The sequence below is a fragment of the Uranotaenia lowii genome, chromosome 3 (assembly GCF_029784155.1).
Source record: "Uranotaenia lowii strain MFRU-FL chromosome 3, ASM2978415v1, whole genome shotgun sequence".
NCBI classification, from domain to species: Eukaryota; Metazoa; Arthropoda; class Insecta; order Diptera; family Culicidae; genus Uranotaenia; species Uranotaenia lowii.
Window position 1 is genome coordinate 121,522,548 of NC_073693.1, and position 20,071 is coordinate 121,542,618.

At 33.7% G+C, this 20,071-nt stretch overlaps 2 protein-coding genes across 3 annotated transcripts in view; one reads left to right on the forward strand and one right to left on the reverse strand.

The window, feature by feature from the left end:
* The window catches only part of LOC129756314 (solute carrier family 35 member F5), a 59,077-nt gene extending 57,292 nt beyond the window's left edge, over positions 1–1,785 (reverse strand). The window contains exon 1 of one of the 2 annotated variants that reach the window (XM_055753159.1): positions 1,441–1,785. The gene's annotated coding sequence lies outside the window, so the exon portion shown is untranslated. Of the gene's footprint in view, positions 1–1,147; positions 1,265–1,440 lie in introns of those variants that run through there. The other variant, XM_055753161.1, reaches the window with a different exon arrangement.
* A 9,727-nt stretch (positions 1,786–11,512) lies between these two features.
* LOC129755575 (Bardet-Biedl syndrome 4 protein homolog) overlaps positions 11,513–20,071 on the forward strand; it is a 50,344-nt gene continuing 41,785 nt past the window's right edge. Inside the window, exons 1-2 of the mRNA XM_055752131.1 lie at positions 11,513–11,713; positions 12,155–12,327. Of these exons, the coding sequence (XP_055608106.1) occupies positions 11,602–11,713; positions 12,155–12,327 (285 nt within the window). The 5' untranslated portion in view covers positions 11,513–11,601. The remainder of the gene's footprint in view (positions 11,714–12,154; positions 12,328–20,071) is intronic.

Consider the following 20,071-nt stretch of genomic DNA (forward strand, 5'->3'; position numbering starts at 1 on the left):
AATGAAGTAAAAATATGGGTTGACATGATTCTCAGAAAACGGTTTGGAGTAATCTATGTAAACATTATTGACATTTTATTAATCGATCCATCAAATCCTCAACAAAAAGCTTCCATCTGGTTGGTAGTTCACTACGTATCATTTTGTCTAGATAATTTTTCCCGATATTCATTTGTCTATGTTCCAGAAAAGCGTTCAGGAATTTAGGTGGAATCACAGGCAAGTTAAAAAGTATTTTGATTATAATTTTAATATATGTTAGGATAAATGTTGTAAGAAAATCATGTATAATCCAATGTAACCGAAATGTGTAATTAGTTTTTAAGATGTTTTAAATAATAAAAAAAAACTGTCGACGAAAATCTTGACTGGGGCCAGGTGAAGACGCTGGCTCCGGATCGTCAACAGCGGAGGTCTTTTACCACGGCCCTATGAACCGGAGGATCGGCGCATTAAGTAAGTAAGTAGTGTCCCGATTAGCCTTCTTTTCCCTGTTCACCCCATTTTAAGGAATCAGATTTGTCTGCGCTTAACCATTGAACGAAGATACGAAATGTACGGACATAAATTAAAGCATCTTAAAGTGAAAAAATCCAGAAACTTTCTTTAATAAAATTTATTAAATGTTATCTTTAATTTTGAACTTTAGTTTAAAAAGATAAAAATATTTTTATCAAGTTTGTGGTTTAATAAGTTTTTTGATTTTTTCACCCCTTTTTGTGGTATCTAAATAAAAGTTTACAAAATTTATTATGAACGACAGATTTTAAAGCACCACCCTACCGAACAACCATGACTAACACCGGAATGAGCTTTCGATATTACCCATACTCCATATCAATCTTTGTTTGAACACCAGCAGCCTATCACCTTCTTTTTCGATTGTTTCTTCATCGTTTCCTATGTACGCTAATTTTATGTTAACATAAGAGAATGGAAAATGAAATGAATGTACTTAATCCCATCATATGCAGATTTAACCACTTGAATCCAGACCAGACGGAAGCGACTAAATGGCACCAAACCGAGTTATTTTCGAGTCGAAATGCGTAGAAATGCTCACTTCAAGTGACCGTTTTGTGTTTACATATGGTATCAATGTTATTTTTTCTTCTTATCAGTGCTCCCCATCAATCTTGCTGTGTACCTATTATTCTTTCCAAAATGAGTTGAACGATGGCGACGGGTTTTAATTAAATATTTTGTCACCCGTTTGAAACCCATGAACGAACGATATCACTTGACTTTTCATCTGAAACCGAGATACCACTCGTCGATTGCACCGGGGCTGAGATTTTGCACTAGGTGTATCTGCAATACGGTGCTTCCTCGAACCGTATTGCTAATTGACCCTAATTGATATGGTAAATACACATGGCAGGATCTGTACCCATTGGAAAAAAAATTGTTTTCCTTTGCACAAGGAAGTAAAAAACACACCTTTTGAGCTTAACTTTCAAGTAGCACAGTTTTTTCTTCGACCAACTTGAACCGAAATAACACCAAAGCACTGAATTTTCACACTGAAAACACCGAACAGTTCTGCACGCCCAAATACCGCAGCACCGACATTTGGAAAAGGTTATTGAGTTCTACACATCAATTCGATCCGTCAGGATTATTCAGCAGAGCAGTAAAATCACTTCATCGACCCTACTACAGTCAATTGATATCCGAAAAAAGTTACTACAAGACAACATAAAAAGTTCGATTCGCCAAGCTGCCAATGCAAAACATCACCTCTACAGCTATGTCAAAGCGGGTCGGATTTGCCAGATTTGCCACCCAACCCTTCGCACAACATTGCTTTGACGATGAGCCATGACAAAGATGACAGTCGGATTGTTGTCGGAGCGACAGGCCGAAATTGGGCGAAATGAACGGTTTCATGCGCATGGCGGTAAATCCGGTGAACTGAAGGCATCATGAACTGGGCAAACGAAAGCCCAAGAAAGCGCAAAAGAGGTGTGGATAGTGGTGATAATGTGTGGGAGCTCGTATAACCACAAAATGAACTTGATAATTTTAAGACTTACCTGCCGTGGAGATGTTGTCATTGGTTCGGTGAAATATTTCACCGAAGCAGGTACTTTACAGTCAAACCTTGAATGTCCTGGTCAAAATAGTGAAGAATTTGCCTTATTGCCTTTGTTGATCAAACGATGATGTTTTTACTTCGAATCATTGGATTCTGGCTTGTCAGATGTGTGATAGTAGTAAACTCGAAAATTTTATTTCTTCATCAAATTTTGTTACGGTCGCCATGAAAGGAGAATACCAATCAACTAAAACTTATCATTTCGTTTTTTTTTTTTGGTAAGTTGAATTATAAGTTCACAAGCTCTTCTCAATTCAATGAAATTTGGAAGTTGAATTTTGTTTTCCTGTTTTACTATTTTGGGACTATGAGGTTTACTTCAAGGGTAATTTTAACATATTTGTTATTTATTTTGATTGCTGCTGGGATATATTCTTATCTAATTTTATGGCATATCGGCAAATTCATTTTCTAATTAGAGTGTAATTAAAGCAGAAATGAAAGCATTCTAGGTGGAAAAGTCAAAGCTAGAGCGCTTTGGGTAGAGGAAAAGAATAGATGTAGATAAAAGCTGTCGAAAACACAAATCCCTTAGCTCAAATTTTCAACATCTATTCGATTTCCCTCCCAAGAGCAACCTTTTCTCTTATCAATACATTGATCAGTCTTTATTGCTGGTTTTTTTTTAATTATCTGACAATTTGCGCTGGAGGTCTTCGGATTTTCTCCAAAATTAAAAATTTTGTTCGTTTCAGCACCACAAAAAACACATGTGTTCTGCAGATTTCTAAGACTTTTATTTTTCCAGTTAGCTTACGTTTAAGTTTTTTCTAAAAAAATTACCCTCTTTTCAAATGCCCATAATATTCTCAATTTCATCGTTGAATATAAAATAGCACATCAAAACGCATTAAAATTGTACCAGCTATCCAAATAAAATCCCAACAAAAAATATATATTGATTTTCAGTATAAAATAAAGTTAAAATGTTAAAAACAATATCCAAAAGTACCGTCTGCACCACCAAAATTTTTGAAACATATTTCATTTTATAGTCCTGTTAATTTCACAACTTTCATCTGAAGACACCAAAGTGGGCCAAAAACTCCTCCAAGAGTTATGATAAAAACAGTGACAATAAATCTCTTTTTAACCGTCAAAAACTAACAATTTTCGAACAACTGCACTCAGATATAGGGACTTCTTCTCTTATTGTACGCATGTGCACCGGGGGTTAAAAATCTACAAAAAATACAATTTTATAGTCGAATTAGTTTCACAACTTTCACCTGAAGACACCAAAATGAGCCAATCACTCCTTCAAGAGTTATGGAAGAAATAAGGACCATAATGTATTCTTGCGCCCGCGTCAGGGTATAACGATTCTTGCACAGTTTCGCGCTTATACGCAGAACACCATTTACAGGAACGTTCATTCTTATGCATACTCTAGAAAAAAAATATTAATTTATTGTCTTTTGATCTATTTTTAAAAAAGAGAAGATAAACGACTTGTCCATAAAATAATATCTACGTCTTTGTTTACAACTCTGCACCTACACTGGGTATCTCGATTTTAACAATGGTCACATCGTTAATGTACGTTAAATCTGTTAAAATTAGCTTTAGCAAGAATACATTATGGTCCTTATTTCTTCCATAACTCTTGAAGAAGTGATTGGCTCATTTTGGTGTCTTCAGGTGAAAGAAGTGAAACTAATTCAACTATAAAATGGTATTTTTTGGTAACCCCCGGTGCACATACGTACAATAAGGGAAGAAGTTCCTATATGTGAGTGCAGTTGTTCGAAAATTGTTAGTTTTTGACGTTAAAAAAGAGATTTATTGTCACTGTTTCTATCATAACTCTTGGAAGAATTTTTGGCCCACTTTGGTGTCTTCAGATGAAAGTTGTGAAATTAATAGGACTATAAAATGAAATATGTTTCAAAAATTTTGGTGGTGCAGACGGTACTTTTGGACGTTGTTTTTAACATATTTACTTTATTTTATACCGAAAAACAATATATAATTTTTTGTTGGGATTTTATTTGGATAGCTGGGGAAATTTTAATGCGTTTTGATGTGCTATTTTACATTCTACGATGAAAATTGACAAAGTTATGGGCATTTGGGGGTAATTTTTTTCAAAAAAACTTAAACGTAAGCTAACTTGAAAAATAAAAGTCTTTGAAATCTGCAAAAACACATGTTTTTTTTATGGTGCTGAAACGAACAAAATGTTTAATTTTGGAGAAAATCCGAAGACCCCCGGCGCAAACTCGCCAGATAATAAAAAAAATCCCCCGCTCTCTTATTAGAATATGAATTTATCGATATAATACTTGAATAAGAGTTGAAGATATTTCGAACTTCAACGAGTGCTAGCAAATTCAAGTGTCAACGCAGATTTTCACAGAAGATACTAGAAAACCATTTGAAGAACATAAAACTAGAAATTAAGTTTCCTAAATTTACAAAAATCTAGTTAAACCGTTATTCTGGTTTACATATGGAGGGCACTTCAACCACTGACCATACTGACTGGATACTCGATTTCGTTTGTTGGATAATTTTACCAATAGTACGCAATATCGATTCCATAGTGCGCATCGATCGATTTGAAAAATGCTGAATGCTCTCCCAGTAAGAAATTGCCAACCAACTTTTAAAAAAATTCCAATGATAAAATCGGTCTAAACAGGAATATTTTTCCTACAGGGTATTTGTATCTGAAAAATGGTAGGTTCGCCACCTACCGTCGGTATTGCGAACCTGCAAAATTTGACAACAAAAAATTAGCCAAAAAATTGTTGAATTTTTGTTCTAAATGTCATGTCAGTGTGAAAAGTGCTTTAATATTATGATCACACAAGAAACGTGAAGAAAGTAGGATTCTAAGCATACGATCGACTTTTCTCAGCTGAAATAGTCACTGTAGTAGTCTTACTGAGTCTATTTGGGGATTACTGGGGTTTTTAAGTTATCCATAGTTCAGAAATTAATTTTTACTCGCTCATTTTCAACACCTGTAACTTTCTTCTTATCTTCTTCTATCCATCTATAATTTTCAATTCTTGAAATGTTATCACTATGAGAACATAACATTTACCGATAATGCCTTAAAATAATTTCAAAACAAAATTCACGGTGATTAATCTTAATTAATAAAGTTATTTATAGTTTTGCAGAATTTTTAGTAGGGCGTTTACAATTTTAACTTCTAGGATGGTTTGGGGATATTTTTTTGAACATTTTGTTCTGATAAATCAGTACATACCATTTTTGTTTTTTATGTGAAACCGAGCCTGCTAACAGTTTATGTGTCAGTTTATAAATTTTTCAAAGAAAATTATCCAGTAATATCCAGTAATATCCAGTAATATGACGAGTTATAATTTAAGGATTCAAAAACAATTGAAAAAAGGAAAAAAAGGATTGTGTATTTTTGAATCGACTTTCATGGAACAGCAGATGGATCCATAGGAGTTCTTTTAATTATTTCAATTTAAATTTAAGATTCAAGATCCAGAAATAAATATTCAGTTTGTTGCAAAAACTACCAACTAAGATAAACTTTTTTACCTTCTCTTCCATAAGAGCTCGTATTGGGTCGAAATATTGTTTTTATTTATTTTTAAATTTAATTCGTTATTGAAAAACATTTCAAACTATTTTAATGTTCAAAATTTCAATTAGTGATCATTGAAAGAAAACTTGTTGAAAAATTGTTGTTTTTTTATGGAACCCTCCAAAAACTTAGTTTTTGCAGAAAAATTCACAGAAGTTTTATAATCACAAACAAGTTTTGTGTTATGAAAAATTGCATAATAATTGCATAACAACAGGGGCTAAAGAACCTAATTTTTGATATCTATTTTTGGTTGTAGTTTTTACACACTTCAACCATCTTTGCTAAATATTGAAAATTTTATAGACTGATAGTCAAACTTACTCATTCGAAAGAGAAACTATTTATGTAGACCGCTTGGCTCCCATATGCCTTTTCGATACTGTATGGTTCACCAAGAATCAGTGCTAAATATGAGATGATTTGGAAGATTTCTTAATTATCGCACCGAGTTTATATTGCATATTAAAATTTGAATGGAAGAAGAAGTTTTTAAAACTCACAACCGCGAAAAAACTGAATATCTTTCCTTTTTCATGAACTAAATCTATAAAAATATACTATCCTTAAATGAAAATGTCTGGTGAATCGATTGGACAAAGCTTCAGACGCCGCACAAGCTTACTAACGGAGAAATAATGCCTTTATAAAAAAAAAACCGAATTCTACTATATTTGGTAAACTATACAGAAGAACACTGATTTGAACTACAAAATTTTGAACCAAATAAACTCAACTATTTTTTTTCCTAGGAATCGAATGAAAATTCTTCAAGCTACCGCATGCATCCAAATTTGAGTTATGACCGATTTATCCTGAATTCCCCTATGTTGTTCAATTAATTGAGAAAAGAGCATGTTCGGGCTTGAAAATTTTGAATCGAATGAGACCTATCTGGTGTGTTTTTCCGAGGAGTCGAATTAAAGCTGTTTGAGCCACCGCACGCATCGTAAAATGGAGTTATGGCTATTTTACACTCTCATGCATGGCATATTTTACACTCGGTGGCTCAAAACAAAATAAGTCTCATTAGGTCCAGAATTCTCAAGTCAGAACTTGATTTTTTTTTTTCTGAATTAGTTGAATAATGTAGAGGAACTAAGGGTAAAAACAGCAATAGCTCCATTTTACAATGCGAGCAAAGTCTCAAAAAGTCATTATTCGAATCCTCAGAAAAAATCACATACCATGGGTTCCGTTTCGTTTAAAATTTTAAAATCCGAACATACTTTTCTGCAATATGTAAAAAATTAAGGGGTATTGTATTAAAACAATCATAGCTCCCCCTCCGCTGACAAGCGTGGACATTTAGCAAACGCCTACCCCCCTCCCCGGATGTCCACGTGGACAGATTTGAAATTTTTTTTCTAAATCTAATTTGACAGTTGGAAAACACTACTTTTTGCAATTTTTTGGTATTGTAATGGCTGATTTTGAAAAAAACGAATAAAAATTTCCTGATATAAAATAATTTTAAAAAATATTAAATTTCTAGATTATTATATTTATCTTTTGTTTTTAAATGGCTGCTATTTGTTTAAAATTAAACTGGAAAGCTTTGCAATTTTAAGATTTTTTTTTAGCGGTCCACCACACTCCCCCACACCAAAAGGTTCAATTGAGCGACCTGGTAATGGACGCTACTGTTCTCAGCACGTCTGGCAGCAAAACAAAGAAACTTCAACGCGAACAAAATTTTAATCCTGAAGAACGAAACAACATATATTTGGTTTTTGTATAGTTTAGAGAAAGCAAGTTGCATTTAAAATATTTTGATAGTAACTTCAAATCATTTTCATTTTGTTGAGTGATTACATTCGTTGATGCAGCTGAATAAAAAATAGATGTATCATCAGCAAATAATCGAGCTGTGCCTTTAAGTGGTAAATTACAAAGATCGATTACATACAAAAGAAAAAGTAACGGACCAATGTTGCTTCCTTGGGGTACGTACACCAATATCAATGTTTCTCAAATCGCTTCTACTATTTTCGATCGCTACGAATTGTTTCCTTTCCGATAAATAACTGCGAAGGATGTTGTTAGCAGCACCTCTTATTCCGTATTCATTCAATTTGGACAATAATATGTCGTGGTTTAGTGTGTCGAAGGCTTTTTTAGGATCCAAGAACAAAGCACCAACGATATTCTTTGAATCAATTTTTGAAATAATAGAATCAACTAGCAATTAGCGTACTCGATCCAGGTCTGAAACCGTACTGCAAGTTGTACAGTATATTTTTCTGATTTAGAAAATTTTCAATTCTATTCATTAGAAGTTTTTCAAAAACTTTGCTAAAAACACTTAGAGTAAGGTGAGGTAAAAGTACCAGTCGGGTAAAAGTACGATTTGAGATTATCACAAACCGAGAACAGTAAAATTCAAAACTCTGGCATAGATTGATAGTGATTTGGACTGCCTTCATCCAGACATAATTTTTGTTTGGAAAGATTGAAAACACTCAGAAAAATGAGGTAAAGCAGCTTTTTCGCCCAAATGATGTAATATTTAAAATAACGGCAAACATGTTTGAGCAATCAAAATTTTTGCTTTCAACGAAAGTCTCATATGTCTGTTTAGTTGTTTTCAACCACTAGCAAATGCCGAAGAAAGAATTTAATTAATATGTCTCTGTTTAGCACAGTATACTGTGAATCACAAGAAACCTTGAAGGGGCAAAAGTACGAACTGCAAGTTGGGCAAAAGTACGAATGGATATACAGTGTCAACTGAAGTAAATTTGAACGGAAAGTTTCAATTTTTTTTCTAAAATTCACAGGGAACAACAGCGCATATTTTTGTGTCTACAAAGACTTGCTCGCGCGAAAATTGCTCAAATTCAATAAGAACTGCGTTTCGTAAATCTGATGAATATGGACAATTAGTGGAGAACTTCAAATTCGCGCAGGTTGGTCGCCCATGTATAGGATTTGTATCACAAGCGAACACAGAAGTGACTGCTGTAAGCAAAGATTGATATAAAATAATTTTCCTCTGGACTTCATGCGGAATTGTGGGAATTCTGCATGGTCGTACTTTTACCCCACATCATTCGAACTTTTGCCCCAGAGGTGGGGTAAGAGTACGTTTTGATAGCAGTTAGGCATTTTCACTACTGCTATCTAATGCGTTGATCGATTATCTTCGTAATTTTTTAGAAGAGAGATAAAAGTGTAAGAAACCTAATGCTGTTCTTGGTTTTTTGGAAAAACAACTGCATAATTTTCCAAAAATAGGATAGCACTAAGGTCGTACTTTTACCCCTCCATACTCTAAGGTTGAAATTGGACGGTAGTAATTTACGTCATGCGGATCACCTGCCTTAAAAATGGCAATAACTTTTGCAACTTTAAGACAATCCGGATAAACTCCTGTCACTAACATGTGATTAAAATATTGCATGAGTATACCAGAGAAAATTTCGTTGTTATATTTTAACGCATCTACAGGAAATCCATCAAGTCCACGACTCTTTTTATTTTTAAGAGATAGAATTACTAGTCAAACCTTGTTGACACTAGCTGGACGTAAAAATATTGTATTTTGTACACTAATAATATGCGACAAAGAATCACTTCCGGGATCAGATGGGATTTCATAAGCTAGTTTTTTCCCAATCGTAGAATTTTTTTGATTTTTTTTTGTTTCGATTATAGTCGTTTTACCATCTTTCCGGCATTCGCGACTTTAAAGAATTTTTTTGATGTTTTGATTAAAACATCTTAATATTTATTCACCTTTAGAAAATATTTTAAAAGTAAGTTTGTCCACGTTGACATGACCCAAAACCCTGCCCCCCTCTCCGTGGACAAGCGTTGACATTTCTATACACGCAATCAGAAAAATTTATGGTTTCACCAGTTATTTTTAAATTTACAGAAACATGCGATTTTCACCCTACTAAGTAAAAGAGTAAATTGCAACAAATTTTGTTTCTAATGAACCGTAAAGCAACAATTGCAGTAGTTTTTTGTTTCGTTCGAATTTAATTTTACATTTTTTCTGTCAATAATTTTTTAAAGGAAAAGCGTAAGCGTAAAAAAAATTTACTAGCTGAAATCATAAAAAATAATGTTCGGACGGATGAAATTTTGAGATTAACAAACACGTGATGCGTGGATCATTGATAAGCATTTTAGCCCGGACTGGTAACTGAATTATGAAAATATTTACATAAACAACCCAGCTAATATGAAATCGTAATAGAAATGATAATCCAAATCGAATATTAAGACATTTTCAATAATCATCGTAAAGAAGTTGGTATTGAGTGGTTTTCTTTCATTCATTAACGACAAGCTTTGCCCAAAAATAGTTGAGTCGGATAGCAGTTTAGTCAATTCGTAAATATGTCTCCAAAAAGTTGGGAATATGCTAATTCGACATTACGATTTGAGTGAACTGATTTACGAAAAATGGGCGGTCCATGGATTGAAACTCTGTACGATCTCTTACGTTCTTCCTTTGACCGGTTCATAAAAAGAAAATCTCACCTATAAATAGAGCTATAGCGTAGATCTTTTCAAGTGATAAGTTGGCATCGTGGTAAGATACCGGACTGCGAACTCGGAGGGCTGGAGTTCAAATTTCGGTCGGGAAATTTTTTTTCTTCGTTTTACTCAAATAACTTAAAATCGTTTATTTTGCATTTTTTGGGAAATCGAAACGTTGGAATCTTGTCACTGTAGATATATCGCCTCCACTTTTGTAGCTATATGCTATTTTGGTAAGTTTTCGTCTGGTATAATTGTTTGAATAATTCTGTTGTTCCTGCGATATACCTCCTTAAATATTTTCTGGGAATTGGGTCATTGTCCGAAAAATATTTTAGCATAGGATACTAAAAGCACTCTAAACTTTGAAAATGATATCAGCCAATCCGTCATACTGCGTAAAGTGAAATAGGCTATAATTTGTAGAAATGTTTCTCGATTTTTTTATCATGATTTGTTGATTTGATTTGATTTGATTTTTTTATCCTTTAATGATAACATTCATACATTAGATATATCAATTAAAATTAAAATTGAATAAGTGTTGTGGTATAAAAATGTTGCATCTAACCCTGATGTTGCATGATGTCTCGGCTGACGGTACCTTAATGAGGTATTGAATAAGCTTCATCTATGACAAATATTGATGATTAAATGAAACTTAATTTTGCCATCGGGAAAAACACTAAATTATGCTACTATTTTGTAATTTTGGTTACTGTATGCTATCGCTTCAGGCATCAAAGTCTGCTCGTGTTAAACTCTATGTGACGACATCCAACACTGTTTTTCGCTTCATTAGCCAATATCAATGGATGAAAAGATTTTCGTACCTACTATCGGAAAGTCTGTGAAGGACATGAAATGCGAAACGTTCCAATTCGAACCAATTTGAATACTTAAACCGAAAAGCGGTGTCCTTGCATTGCGTGTGACCAAAATCGAATCCTTAACCTTTGGCCAAAAGTATGTTTCGCAAATAAAACTCATCAAATAATACTCTGAACTAGCTCATCAGCACGTTTCGCGGTTACTTCAACCATAGACGGGGTCATGATTAGACCTAGTATCATTTCCAATAATGAACAAATGTTTTCCAAAAGGACGCGGTTTTCAAAAGACAAACATCAAAAAGTGCTTAATCGGATTTAAGTTTCTTCGTATCTAAAGAATAGGTTTCGGGACAAAAAAAAGTCACACAAGTCCTTTCGGAAAATTGGAACCTTCTATACACACCATCTCGGGGAACGCACTAAGCCGCCGCTGAGCCAAAAGAGGGCCTACCGTTTCGAATGGTGCAACGGGTTTCTATGGGAACGTGTCAAGTCCCAAACAAACGGTCGCCAAATGTAAAAACAACAACAGCTTGCTCTCGTTCCCAGCGAAAATCCAGCAGACGGCAAAAATTCGTGACCGGAAGAAATAAATTTGCGACCAAATGACCTCCTCGAGTACGGGCAGCCAGTACGTGTATTGCAATGGACGCACGGGTGGAGGTTCTTCTTCTACTTCTTCGTCCGTTGGCCCTAAGTATCCTCAGGCTTCGACGGGTAAGTTACTTGTCGTTACTCTTCTCCAGTGGGCCTTTTTTCGGTTGGTTTTCTGTGTTTTTAGCGCTCCTCTTGGAAGGGAAGGAGGAGAATCATGTTTCGAACAGAAAAGGAAAAACCACATCGCAAGACAATTTTCGCCAGTCAGTCAAATTTCGGTTCACTTCATCCGCGCAAAACCGACACAAGCGAAAGGATTCCGGACCAGATCTTAGTAGAGGGCCGTTTTTCATCCCCAGCGTTCGATAGCTACAGAGAAAGAAGAGACCACACGATGTTGGTCCAGAGCTCGGTTTCGAGATAATTGGCTGCGTTTGGATTTCAACAGTCTGACTAATTACATCCTTTGATTGTTTCTGTCTCGTGCGCGCGTATTCCCCGGAACGTTTCACCGGAACCGGAACTGAACGGAACCGAAACGGATGGAAATGGAAACGGCAGCATCTTCTTTGACTTCGACAGGCGGCGCTGCCAGAATGAAGGTGGCAACGAATCGTAACATGAACTGGTTGATCCACGGGCTCTTCACCAGGAAGGATTACATCCTCTGCAAGAAACTCATCGACCGGCAGCTGACGATAAATTATGACAAAGAATACCTGTACTACGTCAAGGTTAGTGGGTCTTGTTGAGGATAAGAAGATATACTTAGAATGGGTCAGGTGCATCAATATACTCTGTACCATTGACATAGCTGCAAAAGAGCATTTTGTGACTAGTGACCAGAATATTGGATTATTATGCACAAAACTTAATCAACCTCTGAAAAAGTACCTTTGTATTGTTTTTTATAACAAAACATTGATCAATCTGAACTTTTTATTAAGTTGATTTGATTTCTATCGCCTAGCTTTTGCCATTGGATTTTCCTTCACCAAAAATTGTATTCGTATAGCCATTTGTAAATTGCAAAATTTATGCAGATGAGGATCAACAGTCACGAAAGTATAAAAAATCGGTGGTTTATTTGTGAACCCTTCAAAAATAACAAGGTATTCATTTTCTTTTGTTAACAGAATTTTTTTTATTTAAAAAAAATGTTGAGAGTGGGGTATTTTGAGCCAATTTTTTTTTCTTTTTTTTTCTAAGGGATTTCAAAACAAGTAGATTTTTCGTCCAGATTAGAACTCCAACGCTTTACCGACTGAGCTACATGGACTTGACCATATTTTCTCTTTTCTTCATAATTTCTGTATTTTAAAAGACGTTTTACACGTCTCGATGGTCGAGTGATTAGCGTAGTAAGATGGTAATCGCTGATCCACTAATGGCATTAGTTCGATTCCCATCTCGGTATTGGGTGTATTAAATGTTAACCTTTAGTTGTCCACGTCATTTATACTCAGTCTGTAAAGCCTGAATCGGCTAAGATGGTGTATATCTTTTTTAAATCGTATAGTTTTCTAGATTTCTAACGTATCATCTGAATATTTAAGTTTTTTTTAATAAACTCATTTCCCCGAGTTCTAACTGTTTAAAAAAATTTTTTTTGAATTTTGGAAAATGGTGGCAAATTGTGGGCCATAAAATCTAAAATTACCAAATAACATGCAAAATTTATGAGTTGATCCATACCCGCAATTTCATCATTCATTTAATTTAGGCGAGCAAGTAGAAAGAGAATTTCGTCTGATCGAAATGTTCCAAAAACCGGGCTTGAGAACGTTTTGGAAAAATTCCTTGTATAGGTTTTAGTTCGTCTCTACCGCATTGAATAAATTTTTGTCAAAGTATTTTTCATTACTCTTCATTTGTCATAAGAAAACTTAACAGATAGGAAATATATTTTAAGTTATGAACATGTATAAAAACACCAAATAAATGATGGCCTAAGAAACCCCACATAATTTGGCCCACGACTCTCCACAAGCTATGATTTTAACATAATTAAATGATTCATTATGTTGGTTTATATGTTGTTCTTATGCTCGGATAAATACATTTATTTAATCCTTTTGTTGGAAGGGGGGGGGGGGGGATTCGTTACAAAATATTGCAGAACTCGAACGATTTTCAAACGATTATGATCAAATTTGGCACAAAAAAAGTAGGATATTTGAGTACGAGAAAAAATTGTATGAGGATTTGGATTACCTATTTGAAAGAAATTTTGCATTGAAGGGCTATTGGTTACGAGAAATGTTTCTAGGACCATTTGAAACTTCTCATTCCTTATAGTGGGAAGATTAGAAAGGAGAAGGGATGCTCCATTCCTTTTTTTTTAGCATAACTAGACCTTATAATGCAAAAGAAAGTTATTTTTCTTGGGAGGCTATTTGAGTACGAGAAATATTTCAATGATGATTTGAGACCCCTCTATCCTAACATAGGAGAGATAGAAAGGAAAAAAGGCTCTCATACAATTGCTCTTATGCTCATACGAGGCATCCCTTCTTTCTTAGGGAAGGCAAGAGAAAGACGGAGGCTTTTTAATAAATTTTTTCATATAAATTGAAAACTAATGATGAATGGTATGCTATTTAGTTACGAGAAATGTTTCTATGTTAATTCTACACCTGCTCTTTTTTATGGGGAACTAGCTGACCCGGTGTGCTTTGCTACACCTTTAAAAATCAAATGATATTTTCAAAAATTATTCAAATTTTTATTGTTTTATTGGCATTATTTTAAATCAAATTATAACATATCCGCAGCTGAAGCTGAGTTTCGAATTGCAACAAACAGATAACTTAAACTAATATTCTGAATCTTGCTCTATAAATTTGTGTTAATGATCTGATAATTTTAATCTGTCTGAAGGGTCTCAAATTGATCGTACGCAAACAATCTAACTTATATAATATGGTTGTTTTTTTATATGTTCTGGATTTATGCTAAAAAAGTGATAAGAGAGCCCCCTCCCCTGTCCTTCCCTTCACCCCCTGCTGAATTGAGGTCCTGATCTTTAATAATCATACCCATTTTTTTCGTTCCCAAAAATTCTCTTATATCAAATATAGTTCCATTGGTTGATAAGTTTTTAAGTTTTTAAGTTTTACAACAAAATGTATATGGAGCCTCCTTCTTTCTTCCCCTCTCTACATTGTAAAGCGTAATGGTCTATAACAATCGTAGAAACATATAATTTTCCATATGAAATTTTGTCTATTTCTCGGATTTTATTAAAAAAAAGTTAAATGTAAGCTTCCTCTTCGCTTCCTATATTCCCAATTCCATCATCCTACTTCAAGAAAGGAATTGTTTCATATAGAAAAAGTATTTTTGTACTCAAAAACGTGTACTCAATTACTTTTTGATGCCAAATTTGGTATCATTAGCTCGATCAATTCTCGAGCTATGCAAAAAAATTGTATGGAAGCCCCCCTTTCCCCCTTAATATCTTTCCACTGAAAAAAGATGGGACTTCAATTTATGATAGAAACATTTCTCGTATCCAAATACCATCATATGCCAAATATGGTTCAATTTGCTCGATCAACTCTCCAGTCATACTGAAAATTGTAAGCGAGACCTCTCCTCCCCCTTTTCATCCGCCTCTTTCAAGGAGTGTGGGATATCAAATGTTTATAGAAGCATTTCTCGTACCCAAGTATCGTTCCATGCCAAATTTGGTTCCATTTGCTGTTTTAGTTCTTGAGTTATGCAGTGAAATTGTATGAAACTGCCCTCCCTCTTTCCTTTCCCCCCGCTGGAAGAAGGAAGGGGTCTCAGACAATCATTAGAACATGTAACGTTCATAAATACCCGCCCATGCCTAATTTGGTTCCATTTGCTTAATTAGTTTTCGAGTTATGTGAAAAATTATAAAAGAGACCCCATCCCCCCTTTATATATTCCTACTGAAAAGAGGGATGGGTCTCATAAAATCATAGAAATATTTTTCGTATCGAAATTCCTTCCCATGCCAAATTTGGTTCCATTTGCTTTATTAGTTTTTGAGTTATGTAAAAAAATATGAATGAGGCCCCCTCCCTCCTTTGTATCTCCCTACTGGAAAGGGGAGATGGAAGGGGGAGGGGTCTCAAATAATCATAGAAATATTTTTCGTATCCAAATACCTTCCTATGCAAAATTTGGTTCCAATATCTTGATTAGTTTTCGAGTTATATGAGAAATTGTAAGGTTGCCCCCCTCTCCCCTTCCTATCACCAAAGTGAAAGGAGGGAGGGGTACCTTATGTTCATAGAAATATTCCTCGTTCCCAAATACCACCCCAAGCCAAATTTGATACCATTTGCTTGATGGGTTTTCGAGTTATGCTAAAAATTTACTTTTGATTGCGAGGCCCCTCCCTCCCTTCATGAGAGAGGGAGGGGTCTCAAACCATAATAGGAACCTTCCCCGGCCTCCAATACCCCCACCTGCCAAGTTTCACGCAAATCGGTTCAGTAGTTTCCGAGTCTATAGGGAACAGACAGACAGACAGACAGACAGAAATTCATTTTATATATATAGATAGGAGGGAAGTTCCATACAAGTAAAACATAATTTTTCTAAAAACTAAAGTACTTTTGAAACAAATAAAGGCAAATACTGATTAGATATATTAAACAATGATTGAAAAAGCTTTCCCGCTCTCCCCTTTTTGTTCATTTAAAGTCGTTCCTACAAAGTGCTTCCAATAGTTTTTACTCTAATTGTATTTTTTGATAAAATTTTAAATCAAAGATACATAAACGTAAACAAATGTATATTACGATGTTTGACATTTTAACACATTGCGAACCAAATACGCGATATCTCGTTTTCTCGCTCACCGCAAGTGTTCTACACTTTGAAGCATAACTTAAGTGTTCTTTTTTTTTAATTTCATTTGATAAAATTAAACACAACACTTGCTGTTACTCAAAAATGTCAAATTTGCGGTGTTCATGCTATGATTTCTGAGATATGGAATGCCGAATTTTGGTGTTTCTCGATTAGATATTTCCGCGGCCTTAATGTGTTAAAATTTAAGAGCAAATTTTGACATTTGGGGGAGCAAATTTCAAATTTGCAATTATGTTTTTCTTCTATCAACTCTTGTTTTCGAGATAACTTCTAAAATCGTTAAAAATTCATTTAAAAAATTTGTTTGGATTTGGAAAACAAAACTATTAGGCATTTAAAATAATGTTCGCTAAGCCGGCTTGTCATTTTGACTACTGAGAAGAAAGTTTAAGGAGTTAACTTATTTGCTTATATTTCTCTAAAAATGAGATCCTTAAAACTCTCAATTGAAAAAAAAAAATTAAGTCAAAAGGATTTATTGCTAATTCTTAAAATAATATTGCAAAAAGGTTTGCAGTCTTCAGCAAAGTTGTAAAAATAGTTAAAAATTTTAATGTTATAATCCCAAAAATCGTTTTTATGTGATTTCCGAATAAGTTATGATTTTAATTTTTTTGAGGATTAACTCCATTTTTAAAGCATTGTTTGGAAATTGAAAGGTTTATAACTGTTTTTGATTTTCATTCAGGTTGGTGTGTTTATCAGTTATTAAAGATTGATTTTAATCAAAACTGGTTAATTTTATAAGTTTCAAATGCTGTGTCACCATATGGTTCCATATCATATGGTTCGAGTTCAGGACGCCAAAATCTGAACCAAAGGCACCAAAAATGCTGTTCAAGTTTAATTTAAACAGAAGTCACTCCGTACAATTTTATTGCAAAATGTGTGATATTTCTGAAACATTCTAATCTGAATAGAAAAAGTTCAAAAAATTAAATTTTTGTAGAGCTGATGTGGGTATCTCACCTCACGCATATTACAGGAAACGTCAAAATTCGTGACAAAGTAAAGTGAAAGCGGATCCATCAGTTGTGCAAAATTCAATTCAGGTTCACGGGTTTAATTTGAAGTTTGTTGTGGACAATGCAAAATTTTGTTCAAAAACACCGCGTTTTTGAAAGTTGTTAAAAAAAACCCATCCATACGATGTAAATGAAGTTTTGGCTTAGTAAAAACAACGAAAAAAATTAAAGTGACAAAAACCGTACAATATTCATAAAATTGTTATATGAAGAATTTTATTAACTCTGTTATCATAAAATGTTGTGATTAAATGATCTTAGTTAAATTTTCTATTTTCTATAAAGTTTTGTCTAGGACGACCAGAAATTTATAGCTACGTAATGCCATGGTTTTCCAATAATTGAACTTCAGTAAGGTTGAATTTTCTTTGAACGTTTTAGTTCAAACGAAAAAATGCAGTGTAATTTCAAAATAAAAGTTGATAGTTACCCACCTTAATTCAACATGAACGAGCCTTCAAATGACATGACATATAGCTTGTTAATTTTTTTTTTTTCATATAGAAATAATATGTTATTCAATCTTTTAACTTTAAAAAGTGAAAATGTATTTAAAATCATCGCAATTTTATTTTATGCTTTCGCTCTAGCGAATAAAACTTCAAAAAAAAATGATCCAACTGACATTAAGCGAATTAGAAAATCTTCTCAATCTTAAGTTAAAATTTTATTTTCTCAGTAACAAAAATGAAAAAAAATTGATATCGCCATATTTTACCCTTTTATGCATGACTTTTTTTAAAATGAGAAAAGCAGTAGTAACAATTTTATTCGAATAACACAACTCAACAGGTTTGTAGTCGTTATTTTGAATATTACAAAAAGTTATGGCCTATCAAAGTTGAAAAGTATTTATTGAAATTCTTAATTCATTTCAAAACAAATTCCAAAATTCTCCCAAACCTTGTAGATTGGGTGCAGGAAGGTGTTTGTGATTGATTGAGATTCAATAAATCGTTAAAATTTTTAAAACTAAAGAAATAACATCTATTTTCAATAACTACATACATTTTTCAAAAAAAATAAATAAATTTGATTTATACAATTTTTACACACTCTGTTCAGTACTTCACACGTACATAACAAATATCGTAATAATAATACCATGGACTAATTTCTTTTTACCTTTAGAACATTTTTTGTGAATACATCACTCAAAAATATCCATGCGTTTTCAAGATATTTGGCTTTTGACAAGTGATGTATTAAAAACAACACTATCCATTAGAGGGTTGAAAACAAACTAATAGTAGTGAAGAACTGCAACTTGAATTATAAATTACAATTCGAACGAGGCTCTTCGAGCCTAAGGGAAGGTATAGTATAAGTTTAAAATGCTGATTTCGAGAAAAAAAGCACTCGAAATTCGTTGTGTTCCAGTGAATTCCAGACATATTTTAAATGATTTTTTTTATGAGAATGACCTTCTAAAAATAAAACAAAGTATTTTACAACATCTTTCCTAAAAACAACTTTTATTTGATGTTAATTGAGGCACCACATTATTTTTATTTTGGCACTTATACTCCTTTGCCACCAAAGATTCTCACAATCAAGCGATTTGATCTTATTGATATGAGTATGAAAACACGAATATTTATTTCTATAACAGTCAATTAATTTTTGTATAATATATTATATTAGTTTTTTTTTTGCTGTTTTGATGGGAAATGTACCCTGCTGCAGTAAGTTAAGAGATTTTATGCCTGAAGATCAACCTTGTCTCGTCAACTTCTAGCCAATCTCTGCAAACAACGGTTTTTCATCAGGATAAATTTTATAGTAATTCTTGTATGGTATTTTTCCACTAAATTTCGATCACTGCATGTTTTGTGCACCTTTTCCTGATCTATTGGGCATTGGAAAGGGACTTCCAGTCACATCCATTGCTGCACTTACACCCCTTTGCCTTCAATAAAATGTGACTTTCAGGGTTATTTCACAGAGAGCGAAACATAAGAAAACAGTTGAAGAAATTATGATTTAAATAGCATATGATGTTTGGCGGTCAAGGACTCGAATTAGATTAAGGTTGCCAGAAATTTTTATACACGTTTCCGGGCCGGACAAATCCTGGCAATTTTAAATAAAAACCTGGCAAAATCCAGGCATTAGATTTCAATATTTTCGATCGAAAATCCGGGCAATATCCGGAAAAATTAGGTCAAAGCCCAGGAATTTTAAAACAAAAACAAAAAAAAACAAACATGAAAAAAATATTTTTTCATCAAAACTTATCAGCAGATTTTGAATTGTGTTTTATGCTTCCAAAAAACCTTTTATTATTATTTTCATAAAACGTGCGCAAAAATTTTCGTTTTAAACGCATTAATAAAAAATACAACAGATTTTTTTTAAGTTTGATTTTGGCGAATAAACTGAATCAACCCGTTCAAAATCCGGGCTTTTTTCAATGATATCTGGGCAAAAGTATTAAATTTCCAGGCAAAGCCGGATAAAACCGGACAGTCTGGCATTCAAGATGCTTATCTCAGTTTTTTAAAAAAATTACACTTTTGCTCCAAGAGTCTGAAATATGATAAATTTTTAAATGCTTAATTTTTATGATAATTTCTACTCGATAACTTTCTAACATGATTTA